This window comes from Cynoglossus semilaevis, chromosome 17, assembly GCF_000523025.1.
Source record: "Cynoglossus semilaevis isolate Cse_v1.0 chromosome 17, Cse_v1.0, whole genome shotgun sequence".
Taxonomy (NCBI): domain Eukaryota; kingdom Metazoa; phylum Chordata; class Actinopteri; order Pleuronectiformes; family Cynoglossidae; genus Cynoglossus; species Cynoglossus semilaevis.
Window position 1 is genome coordinate 9,195,413 of NC_024323.1, and position 15,580 is coordinate 9,210,992.

At 42.2% G+C, this 15,580-nt stretch overlaps 1 protein-coding gene across 1 annotated transcript in view; it reads right to left on the reverse strand.

The window, feature by feature from the left end:
- Nucleotides 1–14,915, reverse strand: part of abca3b (ATP-binding cassette, sub-family A (ABC1), member 3b) — a 20,175-nt gene extending 5,260 nt beyond the window's left edge. Inside the window, 21 exon segments of the mRNA XM_025064793.1 lie at nt 1–86; nt 186–459; nt 613–913; nt 1,033–1,237; nt 2,271–2,369; nt 2,686–2,836; nt 3,335–3,545; nt 3,629–3,784; nt 3,890–4,044; nt 4,158–4,287; nt 4,406–4,552; nt 5,601–5,782; nt 6,041–6,214; nt 7,265–7,385; nt 7,611–7,727; nt 7,816–8,075; nt 8,585–8,750; nt 9,871–9,998; nt 11,555–11,801; nt 13,198–13,292; nt 14,610–14,915. The exon segment at nt 1–86 is cut by the window's left edge and continues 5 nt beyond it. Of these exon segments, the coding sequence (XP_024920561.1) occupies nt 1–86; nt 186–459; nt 613–913; nt 1,033–1,237; nt 2,271–2,369; nt 2,686–2,836; nt 3,335–3,545; nt 3,629–3,784; nt 3,890–4,044; nt 4,158–4,287; nt 4,406–4,552; nt 5,601–5,782; nt 6,041–6,214; nt 7,265–7,385; nt 7,611–7,727; nt 7,816–8,075; nt 8,585–8,750; nt 9,871–9,998; nt 11,555–11,801; nt 13,198–13,251 (3,364 nt within the window). The 5' untranslated portion in view covers nt 13,252–13,292; nt 14,610–14,915.
- Nucleotides 14,916–15,580: the final 665 nt, after the last annotated feature.

The window sequence follows — 15,580 nt, forward strand, 5'->3', positions numbered from 1 at the left end:
CCGTGACCAGCAGCAGGGCAAAGGTGCTGGACAAGGAGGCCATTCCATACATCAGGTTGATGGCGATGGCGAAGCCCGTTTTACCCCTGCAGGAAGAAGGAGGGAAAAAAATAAAAAAAATAAAAACTTCTACCCTTTTATGTGTGGTCATTTAAATATCTGAATCTTTATTATCAGAGACGTACTCTGTGAGCTGGCTCTGTGCGACCTCTGACAGGTTGCGGGGCATTGGGAAGTTTCCTGTCTGTATAGAAGCGTTTGGACCTGCTATCAGTCTAAACAAGGCGTTGTCCACCATCATGAGCGCCGTGGCAGCTGTGTGGTAGCCCTGGTTGTTGAAATAGGCCGTGACCTCGGTGTATACACTGCTGCTGCCACGGAAAGCAGCACCCACCACGCAGCGCTCGTTGAAGCTGCCGCCCTCCTCCTCTGCCTGGGTGAGGATGTAGTCGGTAAAATCTGAGGGGAGCAGAGGAGTGAAGAGTGGTCAACAAGTGGTCAACTATATAAAAAAAACCTTTGAAAAACAAATTAATTTGACAGAATACATTTCTTTGTTTTTTATACGGACAGTTTAGGATTGGCGTTCAGATTTACCCTCGCTGTTCTCACCTGTGGCGTTAATGTACTGGCCCAGCTGGGCGGAGAGCTGAGCAGTGAATGCATCTGCCAGGTCAGTGGCCAGAGAACTGGCCCCGGGCTGCAGAGAGACGGGGACCTTGGTGGGGCCATATTTGCTGAGGTCCAGCCTCAGCTGAGGAGCGTCCTTATGATCAGGTAAAGTGCGTGCCACCACCAAGGCCATGATGGTGAAGACCAAGGGAACCAGGAACTGAGCCACCATCACCTTCCAGTTCCTCCAGCTGTACAACGCCCTCTTCAGGAACATTGCATAGAACTGCTGCAGATACAGAATACATTTCTTTGGGAGGAGGAGGAGGAAGAGAAGGAGGAGGAAGAAGGAGAAGAGAGAAGGAGGTGAAATGTGCAGTATTTATCCAAAACAGTAAACCAGGTCTGACTGTCCTCTCATCTCACCCCTGTGTTCAGTTTGATGTTGGAGCAGTCTTCTGACACCAGTGTGCCGCTGTCTGTGAAATCCGTCACGTCAGTCATTCCGCTGATGCTGCTGGCGTCGTCTGTGGTCCAGTCATTGGAGCGTCTCTCATGTTGGTACTGAAGCGCAGGCAACTGGATGGCCTGAATGTCCAAACTGGAATCTACCAGCTTCCCCACTCTGAAGACACAGTTCATACTCTGTCATTACACAACAGCATTTGACTTGGCTGGAAACTAATGAACACAAGACATGGATCTAAATGTGCGCTGGCAGCTTTAGCTGGTTCCATCTTTGATTTTTAGTGTGCAGTTAAAATAAAAAAAATGAAGTCATGAACCAAACACAGTCTTGATCTAATGAGGCCTGGTAGCAGCGCGTTACTTGGCAGTGACTGTTGGAAATAGCCTGCAGTGCCAGACATGTGCAGTGAAATTGTGTTCTTTGTGATTGTTGCCACAGATACACATACGAGTCCATGGGGATTAGAAATAAGTGCTCATTAAGCAGCAGGCAGCTGGGACTGACATGTGTAAGCACAGAAGAAGAGAGAAGGCAGACATTTTAGCAACGGTTGTTTTAAAACATCGACTTCTTACCAAAAAAAGGTGTCTGTGATCAGTGGCAACACTGTTTGATTTTGCTCCTTAATTGCTTAGTTTGTAACAATACAAGGACATTTAAATTATTTTATGTGCTTAGCAGAGACAGAGACATATTAAAATCTCATTATGAGCCCAGAGCTAAACCAAGAGTTGATGTTTCATTAAACTGTGTCATAATATCAGAGCTAAACTGTAATGTGATTGTAGGATTATTGTTTTAGATTATATGCAACACAAATGTTGTGTTTATCACTAATGCTCAGATGCTGCTGTTGTTATGTTTCCGCCGGGACGCGTCAGCTTCAGTTCATCTCGCTGAAGACACGTGAACATGACATAACATTACATAGACAGTGTCTGTGTGTCAGTAGGAGCTGGGACCTTTATTAAGTGAAGCTTTTTACCAAGCAGTTCCATTTGGACTAAATGTATTTTGACATTTTGTTTTATCAGTGTAATATCACTGCTAATGGTCGACATATTCAGTTATCCTAGTCTCTGAACAAAAACTACTGGGTATAAGTCCAGCACTAAAAATCAATATCCAAATCAAAGTCGCTGAAATTTGGTCAATACCCAGACCTTCCATCATGTGGTGTTTCTCCTACCTGAGGAAAACTTCTTCCATGGTGGTTACAGAAGCGCCGTAGCTGGCGATGCCCAGCTCCTCCCTGTTCATCTCCAGTTCGGCAAACAGCAGCTCGAACCTGAGGCGAAGGCAGAAACAGGAGTAAATCATGACAACACATGAGTCACAGCCAGACACTGGGAGGAAACATTACCTCTTGGGTCAGGCAATGCTTTTAATGAATGTCAAATTTAATATGTATTGACTTATTACTATAAAATAGAGCAACGGTGGGATGGCAGATGAAAGTAAAAATCAATTACAGCTTACATGATTTCATCCAAGCTGCTCCATGGATTCCTCTCAATGACCTCTGAGTCATTATCATTTCATCACTTCAGATTAACAAAAGAGACATCAACCAGAAATGTCTACCAAATATGAGACCCAGTTACCTGCTGGTGCTTTCTTTAGGTAAAATGTAAGAGAGCTCCGCTCCGGCACTGCTCTCCAGTGTGGCGTTGGGGACATACATGTGGACGAGGCGGGTGATCTCAGACACGTTACACAGGGCGTCCTTTACAATCACCATGTGGTAGCCAGCACCTGGTCAGCAGAGATGATAAAAGTGTTTCACTGTGACCTGCATTAGTTTGGCCATAATATGTTTCTTCTTTGATGACCCTGATTTATGTGGCTTTTGAGGCCATTATAGCTGAATTTATGACTGTAGTCAAACTGAGATACTGCGTATGAGGTCTTAACATTTATGGCCAATACTTCCATATTTTGTATTTATATTTTTATATTACTCTTACTTTAGGGGCTAAATGGAATCACGGAGTAGCTGCAAAATGAACTACATTTTGCCTGTCAAACTGACTAAGGTCTTGTCAGCTTTTATTTCTTCCAACTAATTATGAGAGCTTTAGTTATAAGCTGACAAAACTCCGTAAGGTGCTTGAGACATGCTCTGACTTGTTTCATTTTTAAAAATCAATCACCTATTAAAAGCTGTTGACTTTTACTTGAACAGCACTGAAAGCAGCGTTGTTCATTTTGATCTCCCAACCAACCAACCCCATCTGTTTCTCCATGACTCACCATATTTGTTCTTCAGAAAAAGCGGTGACCCACAGCACTGCAGCTCTCCCCCCGCCATGATGGCGATGCGATCGCCCAGCAGATCAGCTTCGTCCATGAAATGCGTGGTGAGCAGAATGGTGCGACCACGTTTCTCCCCCTGTAGGAGGTCCCAGGTGGCGCGTCTGGCCGATGGGTCCATGCCCGACGTGGGCTCGTCCAACATTACCACCTGGAGACAATCAGATACCGTAGGGTTAGTTAGCAGGACGGACAGAGGGATGAAGGGTGATTATTGTCTGTGAAACTCCTCACCTTGGAGTCTCCGATGAGGGCGATACCAATGGAGAGTTTTCTCTTCATACCACCTGAGAGGGTCTTGGAGCGAGCGTGCCGCTTGTCCTCGAGGTTCAGGATGCGGATGATTCTGTCGACCTCGTCTAGAATCTTGCTTTTGGAAAAGCCTTTTAACTGATGGTGAAGTGGAAAGATAAAAAAAACAACTTGAATACACTGTGACTGCGACTGATGATGATGAAGATGAAGCTACAGAAGAGCAGAAATGACTGTTCCTACCTGACCATAGAAGAGCAGGTGTTCTCGGACTGTGAGGTTGTCAAACAGCACGTCGTGCTGCGGACACAGTCCCAGACTGCGGCGGATCAGAGCCATGTCCTGACAGATGTCGTACCCACTGATGTAGGCTCTGCCACTGGTGGGAGGGAAAAGACCTAAAACACAAACTAATGATTAATTACTAACTGATGGGTGACGCCTGTCAATAGTAGGCGGTTACGTTTGAAGGGTTTGATTGGTTGGTCTATCTCTGGAGCGTCCCCTTCACCTGTCAGCATGGACAGCGTTGTGGTCTTTCCAGCACCGTTGTGTCCCAGCAGCACCGTGATCTGTCCTTCAAACATGTTCAGGGTCAGGTCACGCACTGCTTTGCGTGTCTTGTTGCCCACTTTAAACTCCTGTCAGTAGATAAAACGTATACCTGCATCATCACTGTAGGAAAGGTTGAAGTCTAACATCTAATCTGACCACAGAACTCATTGTTTTTCTCAGTGTGTTTGTTTTTTGTACACTAACCTTAACAAGGTGCTTGATTTTGACCCCAGAGACCAGTCCAGCTGGCTCCTCCTCAATGAACTCTCCCTTCAGAGCCTTTTCTGCATCCTCCTCTTCCTCCTTCTCATTCACCAAAGCCATGCGGGGGCTGCCACACCAATATGAGGGCTAGAGAGAGGGGGGTGGGAAAGATCAGAAGACTTTTTGTGATTTATCCTGAACTACTCTAACATGGAGGGGTCCCCCTCACATCCGGCCCGCAGCAAGATGTCAATAGCAATTAAATTTTACCCATAAATATGTTTTTATTTTAATGTGAAAAAAAGATTTGAACTCACTGTTTGCACTGCATATTGTGTATTATTAATAAACAAACAAGTTTTTCTAAAATATCTTTTTTTTTTTCAAACACTGATGTGGCCTAGTAGTAAAGTGATAGTGGCACCAGCGGCCACCTGGTCCATCCAAGAAGAGTGTGAACAAACTGGTGGACCTACAGTCAGATAAAGAGAACCTGCTATTGGCACACAGAAGAGCATTCAGTGACAGTGGAGTTAAACAGGAAGCAGCCAAGAACAGAAAATGTCAGAAAGACTGATCGCGCCGACACATCTTCAGTGGGAAGTACATTAAAGAGAATTGTTTCCTGACCAAATCGTTCTCCGGTTCTTTTTCTCCAAGCCGCAGTGAAAACGGTCACTTTCCACACACAAACGTCACAAACACCCACTCACACAATGGGCTCAGACCAACATGCGTCAAAATCGAATCCACACCCTGACGACGGTGCCTTGGTAAATGAAGGGCCATCGGTCTATTTTTGTGGATGTGCGTAGACACCCTATACTGTGACAGTGGTTGTTTCTCATGAAGACAAACATTAGTGTTGGCTGAACACACTCAGACATTTCCTGCCATTGTAGTTGGTCTAATCTAATGACTTCCTGTGGTTGATATGTCACGGTCTCTCTCTTTTAATCTGAGGTTGATTTCTTTTACAAGAGATGTCCATTGTCACAGCTTTGTAACAGGAATAACAGTGAGCAGCTCAGCAGAAATACGGTGTTGTCTTTATCTCTACCTTATGTGTGTTCTCTCCTTTAAAATATGACACTAAATTTTACTTTAAATACTGTGAAAGGACTGTAAATGTCTATTAAAACCATTTAAAAAGCCATGTAAACATTTTAATTGTTTTTGTCAGTTTGATAGTTACCAGAACAAAGAAGTAGGCTGGCAGAGGCACTCCGTACTCCCCAGGGAAAACTGCCTCCACGTACCAGGCCACAAGTCCATAAAGCACAGCATCAAAGAGCAAAAGGGCCAGAACCTGGGCTATGGAGAAGTCATCGTCCACCGTGACCGAGTCAAACATGTTTGACCACTGGATGCCTGTGCCTAGGATTAAAAAAAAACAAACAAAGAAACCGAGGACAAATCAATCCACAGTTCCAGGATCTTCAGCAGGTCAGTCACTTGGCTACATATTTGTGTTAATAATTAATTATCAATGTAGAGATCAATGTTGAACAATTAATCAATATATTTTTTTAAATGGCCGGCTTCACAAATGTTAAGACTTCTCTCTCTTGTATTTTGCAGACATAAATAGGACATTTGAAGGACCTAAAAATGGAAACACATCATTGGTCTCACCTTTGCCTTCAAACATCCCAATAAGCTGCGCGCCCATGGCCATGGCCACGTTGGAGATGAGGCAGGCTGACACCTTCTGGGCTTGGCTCAGTAGGTCGTAGCGAGGCCACAGGAACAAATAAGGCAAGTAGCTCAGGAAATAAATGAAGCCTCCAGCTGCTGCCGCCACATTGGCTGCAAGGGAACATGGAGGAAAGTGAAACTTTCAGCTTTTTTATGGAAGCTCATGTAGTCTTTTAGAAATCCATTCAGTTCAATTCACTTCAATCAAGAGCTCAAAGAAAGAACAGTTAAAAAAGCTTTTTCCAGTGTTTGGTGCCACAGGTGCAGATAACTATGTCTTTTGGATTGCAAAAAAAAAAAAGTGTTGAATTTGAGCAAGAGAAGTTTTTCTTTCCACAAATTAGCTCAGATAGGTTGAAACAGAGAGGAGAAAATATGAGAAAGAGACAGAAATGAGAAAAAAGCTTTTGGGATAAGTAGAATGAAAGCCTCCATCTCTGAACTGAAGGAAGAGAATAAAAAGCAGAAGGCAGCACTCGGAGTGGAGAGAGTGTCATTTTGAGCCAGGCTGATTCAGTGCCATTATCTCCTCTCTTAAAGTTTGGAAGATTGGAGAATTTCAGACACCTGCTGCACATATAAAGATTGGCAGAAATACAAAAAACAGTCCTCTTTGTAAAAAAAAGAAAGAAAAAGAAAATAAGAGCACTGAAGTGTTCTTTCAATCAGCAGCTCTGGCCTATTTTCTGAAAAAGCCTCTCAACTCATCAACTCAGTAATGTGAAGAACCCTTGAACCACATGAGGAAGATCTGTGTTTGATTTCTATGTTTTTTTTTAAAGATTAAGATGAGTTAAGATGAGTTTGAAAAGCTGTGTTAGACAAAACATGTAATTTTTTTTGAGTGTCTGGCCCGTAAGGTATCTGCCTAAAAAACTTCTCTGTAACCCCGAAGAAAACCAGCTCTGGACAAAACAAAAAAACTACCAGTTCAGGAGCAATAATAGTTTCTTTTTACCTTTTGTTTTTGAGGCCATCCTATTGGCTGTTTTACATTGTGTCAGCCACAACGCTGTTGACACATTGACCTACTTCTTAGCCAGCCCACAGTTTCACATACTTTATTTCTCGAGCACTGTACAGAACGCATGTGAGCACACAAACAGCAGCAGGCTCAGAGCTAATTACTGGTGAAGCAGATGAACAGCAGGGTTCACGCACCTCTGGAGAAGAAGGCACTGATCATGAAGCTGAAGTTGATTGTAGCCACGGTGAAGACCAGCAGGAAAACAAAGACCAGCGTGGGGTCACTGTAGGACAGCACTGCTCCGTTAGGCTTCACCTGAGACGACAGATTAACGTCAGGTTTATTCAGTTGTGATTCACGTAAACACACTTGCTGTGTAGAAAACAAACAAAAGTCAAAGCCAGCCAAATACTCGCTCTGGTGTAGGTTATGCAATTACTGTGTAAATACTGCAAATGATAATACCGAGTGACCTTTGGACTATTTCAGAATGTGGAAAAACATAGTGAATGGTGGAATGTTGCTACGTGACTTACTCACCTGGACACAGAGCAGCAGAGTGACAAACAGGACAGATATTGAGAGAAAGAGGAAGAACATGAGGAACCAGGCGCTCCAGTGGAGCCAGTTGCTGAGGCCCATCATCCTCATGTACTCCTGAGAAGAACAAACGACGAGCATCGAGTAAAGAATCAGTCTGTCGTTCTTTTTTTAATGGTATTCCACCAATGGTTCAACAACCTACCTTCAGCTTCCTCTCCTTCTCCTGCACCACAGACCGTACTATGTTGAGGGAAGTGTAGGTGAAACTGAGCACCAGCAGAAGTGGCAGTTGGTTCTGAATGGCCAGGATGAAGACATCATACATGAAAGGGGGGAAAGGAAACCGTGACAGGACCACCCTGATCTGTCGCAGCAAGGGAGCAGCGCTGGTTCTGTTGTACGCGTGCATGATGGCTAGGTCCACTGCGTGCTGCACGGCCAGAAAGCCCTCTCGGAAATAACCTTCAAGAGGAATCAAACAAAAATATTTAATATATTTCATATATAATAAGGAATACATGTTTTTGATAAATTCTTAGCAAACCTAACTCCCTAGTTCTGGATCATTTCATCTATATTTAATTCAACTTTTGTTTATGTAAAATAACAATGACTCAAGAGCTTTTCATATCTCCAGAACAGCATCCGAACCTCTACGATTGTACACCGGCTAGAGGAAAACACTGATCATCATGCCACTCATGTCCATGGACGTGGTTACCATAGAAACAGAGGGATCGTGCAGGGCTCTGTGTTAAGGGATAATGTGAACCAAGAGGCTTTTTACATTTAATCTTAATCTACATCTGAGGAGAAATGTAAAAAAAAAAAACACTTTGTACTGTTTCATGGAACGACTAATGATTCTCTGAATAATGCTTCCAAGATGAGGAGGACAAAAAAAATTAATATTTATATTTTGTAAGGCAAAAACGGTGAAGAAAAAAAGAGCTGGAAAAGGCAGGTGTCACCTGGCGTGCCCCCCTGCTTATCATACTGCTCTCTGGGTCCTGGCAGTTGAAAGAGTGGGAAGAGGCTGAGTGTGTGCCAGTCCAGGTCACTGTTTGGGTTCAGCTCCGACTTCTCCTTAGGAGGAGCGTTGCGAGGCGTGAAGGAGAACCGTAGGTGGTAGTTCACCTGGAAGAGGAGGAGAGCCAAGGAAATATGGAAGTGAAATAGAATACAGTAGATATTGTTGTCTCTGTACGGTAAAGTTTAAAGTACTGTTTTTCTGAACTGCTCAGTAACAAAGGAATTAGATCTGGTTCAAACATGCACTGCCATACCAGGCTATTTCATTTGCAATGGCCCTTTAATAGTAAAAGCAGCAGGAAAATTTGCTGCCATCCTGCAAACTGTAGTACTTTGAGTTCACCACACATACTTTCTGTTCAACTATTTTATTTTGCTTCAAGTAAAACCACAGACCGAGGGGACAGACAGAATTCTGTTGCAGCCTGTGGTGAAGGAAAACTCTGGGACAGGTTTAACAAACATCACTGATTCTATTTCAATAGTTTCAATCAAGCTAACAGTCGCCTAATCACGTTAATTATCTTAATTGCTAGTATCAGGCCTTTGTTTATGGTTTACTATTAAATACAAAATCTCAAAACCCTTAGCTTTGGTTTCAAGTTTCACAGCATGATATGTTGCCTTTTCTATAATAACAGCAGAAGCAACAAAAATATCCCTGTAAAAAGACCTTCATTCCAGACAGAATGAGACACGAGCAGAAAAAAATCATTTGTTTTTGTACTTCGTCCAGAATTGTTTAAAAATGGGCAACAATAAATTAAGACAACAGTTGAACATGACAGCTGGGTTAAACTGTGGGTTACACTCACACCCATACTGTCGTGTACAACACAACTCCTGGATCGGTCTCACTGCACTTCATTTCATGTTCCTATTTAGTCGTGATCACATGATTTCACTTCTGTTGTTTTTTTCCAGGGCTCCACTCCACCTCGTGTAGAGACGGGAGAATTCCATTCATTTCTATGTAGTGTCTCTGAATAAAACATGGTGGCTGCACCACTTGTTTTTGACATCTGTTCTGTAAATGATGACTGGTTACTTCTCTCCCTTCATCACTCTGACATTAGCAGAACATCTGTATCATCAGACACAAAAGAAAGATCGAGGAGGATTTGACCAGAGTCACGGAAGCAGCCGCTTCAGAACAAACACTGTGGCTGCAACCGTTACCACACCCACAGTGACGGTGTGTCTGTGAGCGTCACCGTCACTTTACCTGCAGAGGCATAGGTTCGTCATCGTGGCTGAAAGGGTGCTCAAAAACCACAGCAGCCAGCAGTTTTCCTGACAGAGGGTCGTTCCTCACAAATTCCTCCAAATGCTCCTCGGTCTCAAAGCCACGCACTGGAAAATAAACACAAATTCACACACGCTGTTACATACAGTAAGACATTACAGTGAATGTCACACGCTCCCACACAGAACTACAGACGGACAAGAGAAGGACAGCAGAAGGACAAAAGCTCTCTTTGTAACAGTGTCTTCATTTCTCAACGGTTGTTTCAGCCCTTCTTATCAAACACAGGAACGTGTTCACAGTCTGGCAGGTTCAGGTCTGAACTCCAGTGTCAAATCTGGATCAGTCAAGTAAGATAAACACTCAGAGACACACAGTTACAGACACGACAACAAACACAACCTGACATGAAACAAACCACACGTACAGGGCAGCACCTTAGGAATGACAGCCGTCACATTTACTTCCATTAACACAATAACAACATTATCAGATGGAAAGTAAAGGGCACAGAAATACAGTAGGCCCACATCTGTAAAAACCACAGCATCACTAGTCCAGGTGAGTGTGACAGTTGGATGACTTCCTGTGGTCACCTGCCTGTGTTTGCACAACACCCTACAGAAGTGGACTCTTCTCCACTGTTTCCTCCCAACACCGAGATCAGCTGAATTATTCATCAGTTGCCTCATTGTCCACAGACCAACCAGCAGCTACAAAAACATGTCTGTCAGCTTCATCAGAGCTGCTCCCTGTGTATCTTTCAGATCACCTCCCAGTGGGAAAGAAATATACACAAATCCACACTGGTTATGTAGCTACATATGCAGTATGTGTGTGTTTGTTAGTGTGCTGCAGTGTCAGAGTGCTGAGGAAGGAGGACAAGGATTGTCCTCACGCTCTCACCCACCACCTGACAGTGTGACACCAGAGAAGGGCAACTCTGTCTGATCTCCTGAGGCCTGTTTCTGGAGGAACCAGTTTTCCCAGCTCGGCACTGAATTACAAGCGCAGGTGTTCGTTTCACTGTCTTAGAGTCATGTTTTATAGAACAACACTGTGACAGTAATTATTTAACTGATACCTTTCACATTTCAGTTCTACCACGGCCTGATGTGTCAATGAGTTCCTGTGAGGAACGGGAACCTGGAACTGATAATATGTACTGTGTACTGATCCAGCAAAAGCACTGACTGTTGCACCTTAAATCACATTTACGTGCTGAAAATATTAACGACAAATCTCCTTTATGACAATACAGCAAATATAATACATCATCTAGCAGCAAGTTAATGAGGGGTTGCATACAATTTTACATAAAAGCAGTGCAGCTGTATTCATTTATGAATACAGCACAGTGGAGAAACCTCAAGTGCAGTGGGGGCAAAAAAAACTAAACAAAATCAGGGTCCACATCCAGATGTTGAGCCAATCAAAATACAGTATTTCATGTTAAATGGTCAAAGAGATATTTTATTGTAGCTGTTGATTGACTAAGATTAATCATGGTTGTGATCAATCACAACTAGTCAAGACTAATCATGATTGTATTTAATCACAATTATTCAAGAGTAATTGAAATAAATTAACATTAAGAGAAATAATAAAAAACATTTTAGGAACAAAAGGACAAATAATCATCATCCTGTTTTCCTTCACTCACCTGAGGAAAGCGCCAGGTTTTCTCGCACATCCTCTGCCACCTGACGCACCACGCTGGAGTTAAGGGGCACGTAGCCCAGCTGCAGTCGTTCAAAAAAACTCTTGGGTAAAGTGTCCACGCTGTAGCTCTCGTAGATCGTGGCATTGGGGTAGTCCTTGAAGGGCACCTTTTGACGCAACACAATGAGGATGCTGGAGAAGAGCAGTGGCAGGAGAATCTCCACCAGTGTGACCAGGATTTGTCGTTTCTGCGGTGCAGGTATAAAGACATTTCTATTAGACACAGTTCAGTCAAGGGTCTACCAAAGGCAAGAGACGAATCGCTTGAAACACTAGAAAAAGAATACGGCATATTTATTTACCCCACATTTCACAGGTGTTTACGAAGACTGACAGAGCTGAAAAATAAATCTTTACAACTCACAATAAAGTCCAACATCAATCTGTGTATCGCACTGCTGCTTAGGGTGTCAGACAGTTAAGACAAGAGGAGATTTATATTCCGCTCCCATGCGATCGTATGGCTCCTAGCAGAGGGTTTTTTGGTCATTTTCATGACATTACACATTAAATCAATAGGGAGTTGGAGGGGCTCAATATCTCATCCTGTCCTTTCTGCATTAATCCAAAAAGTTATGACTCAGAAGATTAAATGCAGTCTAAATGTGCTGCCTCTTTGGCTGTGCACAACCCTGGGTACGGTGGGACATGGGACAGATTCATCTTAATTGCTAAACCTCTGAATGTCTATGAATAATTACAGTACACTTTCATGCTTTTATTATAAAAACATATTTCACACCCATGTTGTTTAACATAGTTCACATCAGAAATGATCTTCTTAATAACAAAACGTTTTCTTATTAAAATCATCTATGCTGTGCCAAAGTATGTAGAGAGCATCCACTCCAGTTCTACTTCCTCCTCTTACTGGTCAGTCAGGACGATCACAAGTGTGTTGTTGCGACACCATCACAGCAGCACGGTGCAGCAGATTGTAATTTACATTTCTGAATAGCTGCAGCGTTCATGACACTTTAGACTGACTGATAAAAAATGTTCACGCAGTTTTATTTTTACATATCTTAAGTCAACTGAGTCTGGTGATACTACTGCATCCCTTGAATGCATCATTTGTGCAAGAATCTGTTCATCTGCTTCTGCATAATAAACTATTGCAAAACACATTTAAACAAGCTAGAAGGAAACACACATATAGGGTTACGAAACACAGGATCTGTCCGTGATCAAATATTGTACGTTTCGCAAAGTTTGTCTCGACAGGATTATGAATAGAGCCACACAATCATGTAACTTATGAAACGTGACTTCCTAAAGGTGGTCATATGAGGTCATGTGACAGACCAGCTGACCAGCTGACCCAGGTACAGTCAATGTGTAGTACAACAACACTGGGGTTGACCAGTTTCTATGAAGATGAGTGACATCACACTGTACTTGTGTAGGAAAAACAAAGTGTCAGTCAATAAACTGTATTTTGTTATTGAACCACATGAATCAACGGCTTAACAAACACAGTCAAAACATACTTCTCAGCTGTTCTCTGAGAGTTTACACTGGGTCGACACCTTAAAAGCACACACACACGCACACACGCACACAGGTGCTGTGTCAGTAACTCACCTGCTGAAGGTAGTTCTTCCAGACCAGGAGTCTGAACTGTTTCGTGATCGCCATTCTTGACACTTGTCCACCACTGGTCACTATCCAGTCACCGTCTATAGTGTACAGAGATATTTTTGGTGTCAAGTTTTATCAAAAGGTTTCAGGTCTCTTATATTTTTTAACTTTACTTTTTTTTACTTTCTAGTTTCTATTCAACAGTAATAAAAGTAAACAAAAAAGCAGCAGTGAAACTGTGTGTCAGCTGTAGGAAAATTACAACAGAGTCAAATGATCTGAACATAAGGAAATAAGAACATGATATCTTCAGCAAAAGCAGCAGGACCAGCAAAAGGTTGATGTTTTTACATAATAAATGCTGAATGTAAAACATCTTTTTAACACATTGACTACCACATTGACACTCGTGTCTCAAATATCACTCAAATATATATATATATTTTTTTTATATTTTTAATCATGTGTACAAGAAGTAACGTGTAAAATTAACTGGTGAAAATTTAATTTAATTTAATTTGTAATCATATTTAGCAAATTATGGTGTCAATTTTAAAAATGTATGGCTTAGTATTAAATGTTAAACGTTGAACTAAGAAACCTCTTGTTCTCAGCTCAGGATACAGCCATACTACCTGTGTCCAGAAGGTTTGATTCCACCAGCTACCAGGTTCCTCTGAGGTTCACTGCCCATGGCACTGTCCAAACCCACTGCTCCCTGGGCTGGGCTAATCACTATTGTTCCTCACATTTTGGATTTTTTTGTTGTTTGTTTTTAAATAATTGGAATTAGGACTTTCCCCCGATCTTTTGACGTTTTATCTGAAGTTTGATCTATTTTCACACAACTTAAAGCCTCTTTACTTTTTTCATATTTACCTACTGAAGTAACTAATAAAGGGTTACAAAAACAAGGTACAGCTATAAAATGTCAACATTGTTTTAGTTTAATTTATACCTACGTCAAAATGGACACGTTTACAAGTAACACGAACCCTTTTTACGTCCGTTTGAAATCAATACTTATGGACTTCGACCAAAGCGACCGTTTTCTGTATTTTCATGCAATTACTATTAATAAATCAGATTAAGGAACAGGAACTATTTTGCGTTTAAAAAAAAGCGATTAGGCCAGTAAAGATGTCACTACAGACGTGAACGTTTTCCTCATGAAGATAAGCCCGCCTTCATCCTCTCTGATTGGCTGGAGACAGCTCTCTCTCTCTTCTGATTGGATACAAGAGGTGCTCGTCAATCCCTAAGGAATCTTGATGAATGCTAATGATGAAGCTGAGAGACAAAGCTAGGTATCACAGAAAAATATAATGTGCTGACTCACGTGTAAACCCATAACACGCGTTTAACTGATCTGTGGCTTTTCGCGGTACAACATGTGTCCGTGTGTGTCAGATTACCTGAAAAAGGAACAGTCTCCCCACATGAACTTTACAAGCTGTGGTCCCGTCGAGGTGAAAAGCACTTCCTCCTTTTTGTTGTCTCAAATCAATAATAAAAGCATCACCTCTCTGTTCACTGACACCGAGGGCGTTCGGTCGGACATGAGTGGCACCGAGGACGTGTGCTGTCCTCTGCAGGTTCCTCCTCTCTTCCAGGTCGCTGGGACTCTGTTAACCAGATGACATTGCAGCAGTAACGGCAGCTGCTGGATCGAAAAATGCAGCGACAATCGTCAACAAAGCACACCACGTGATCTTCGTCAAACAGACATGTCACGTGATCCAACAGCTGGACCTCCTGGTCTAAAGCCTTACCTGTCTTTTTTAAGTAATAAGAATGCTGGGTATAGGGAAGGAAATTATTTACTGAGAAAAATTGATTTCTTTCTCGTTTCTCGCAAAAATATTTACAATAAATTGCGTGATCGAATCATCAGCCGTCGTTGCAACTGACTAAGTTCATGTGCATTAATAGGTCATCCATTTCATCCACATGCATTCTCACTTTGAGGTTTTAAACCTTTGACTTACATGCAAAGCGGATGTTTATCTTTACGATAGACTCACCTTGTACGACGGGTGTATCTTAAAGACCTCAGGACCTGCTTGATAAATAAATGTAGTTTGTTGATTTATTTAATTTCGATGAAACCCACTTGACTACATGACGTTTTAGGTTATCACTAAACAGTTAAAAACTACATGTAGTTTGTAGACTCGTACTACCTCCTACAGTCACATTTGTTAAACTGATTTGGCCAAACATCTAATCCACCAATTACATGACATATAGTCAATGCATGAGACATTTAAACAGCATTAAAACTCAATGAGAAAAGAAAGGGAATTGTTCTAAACAAGAAGGAAAATACCTATGGGGCAGCATTTCTTTTCACTATTGTAAACAAGTTGTTACTGCTAGAGGGGTA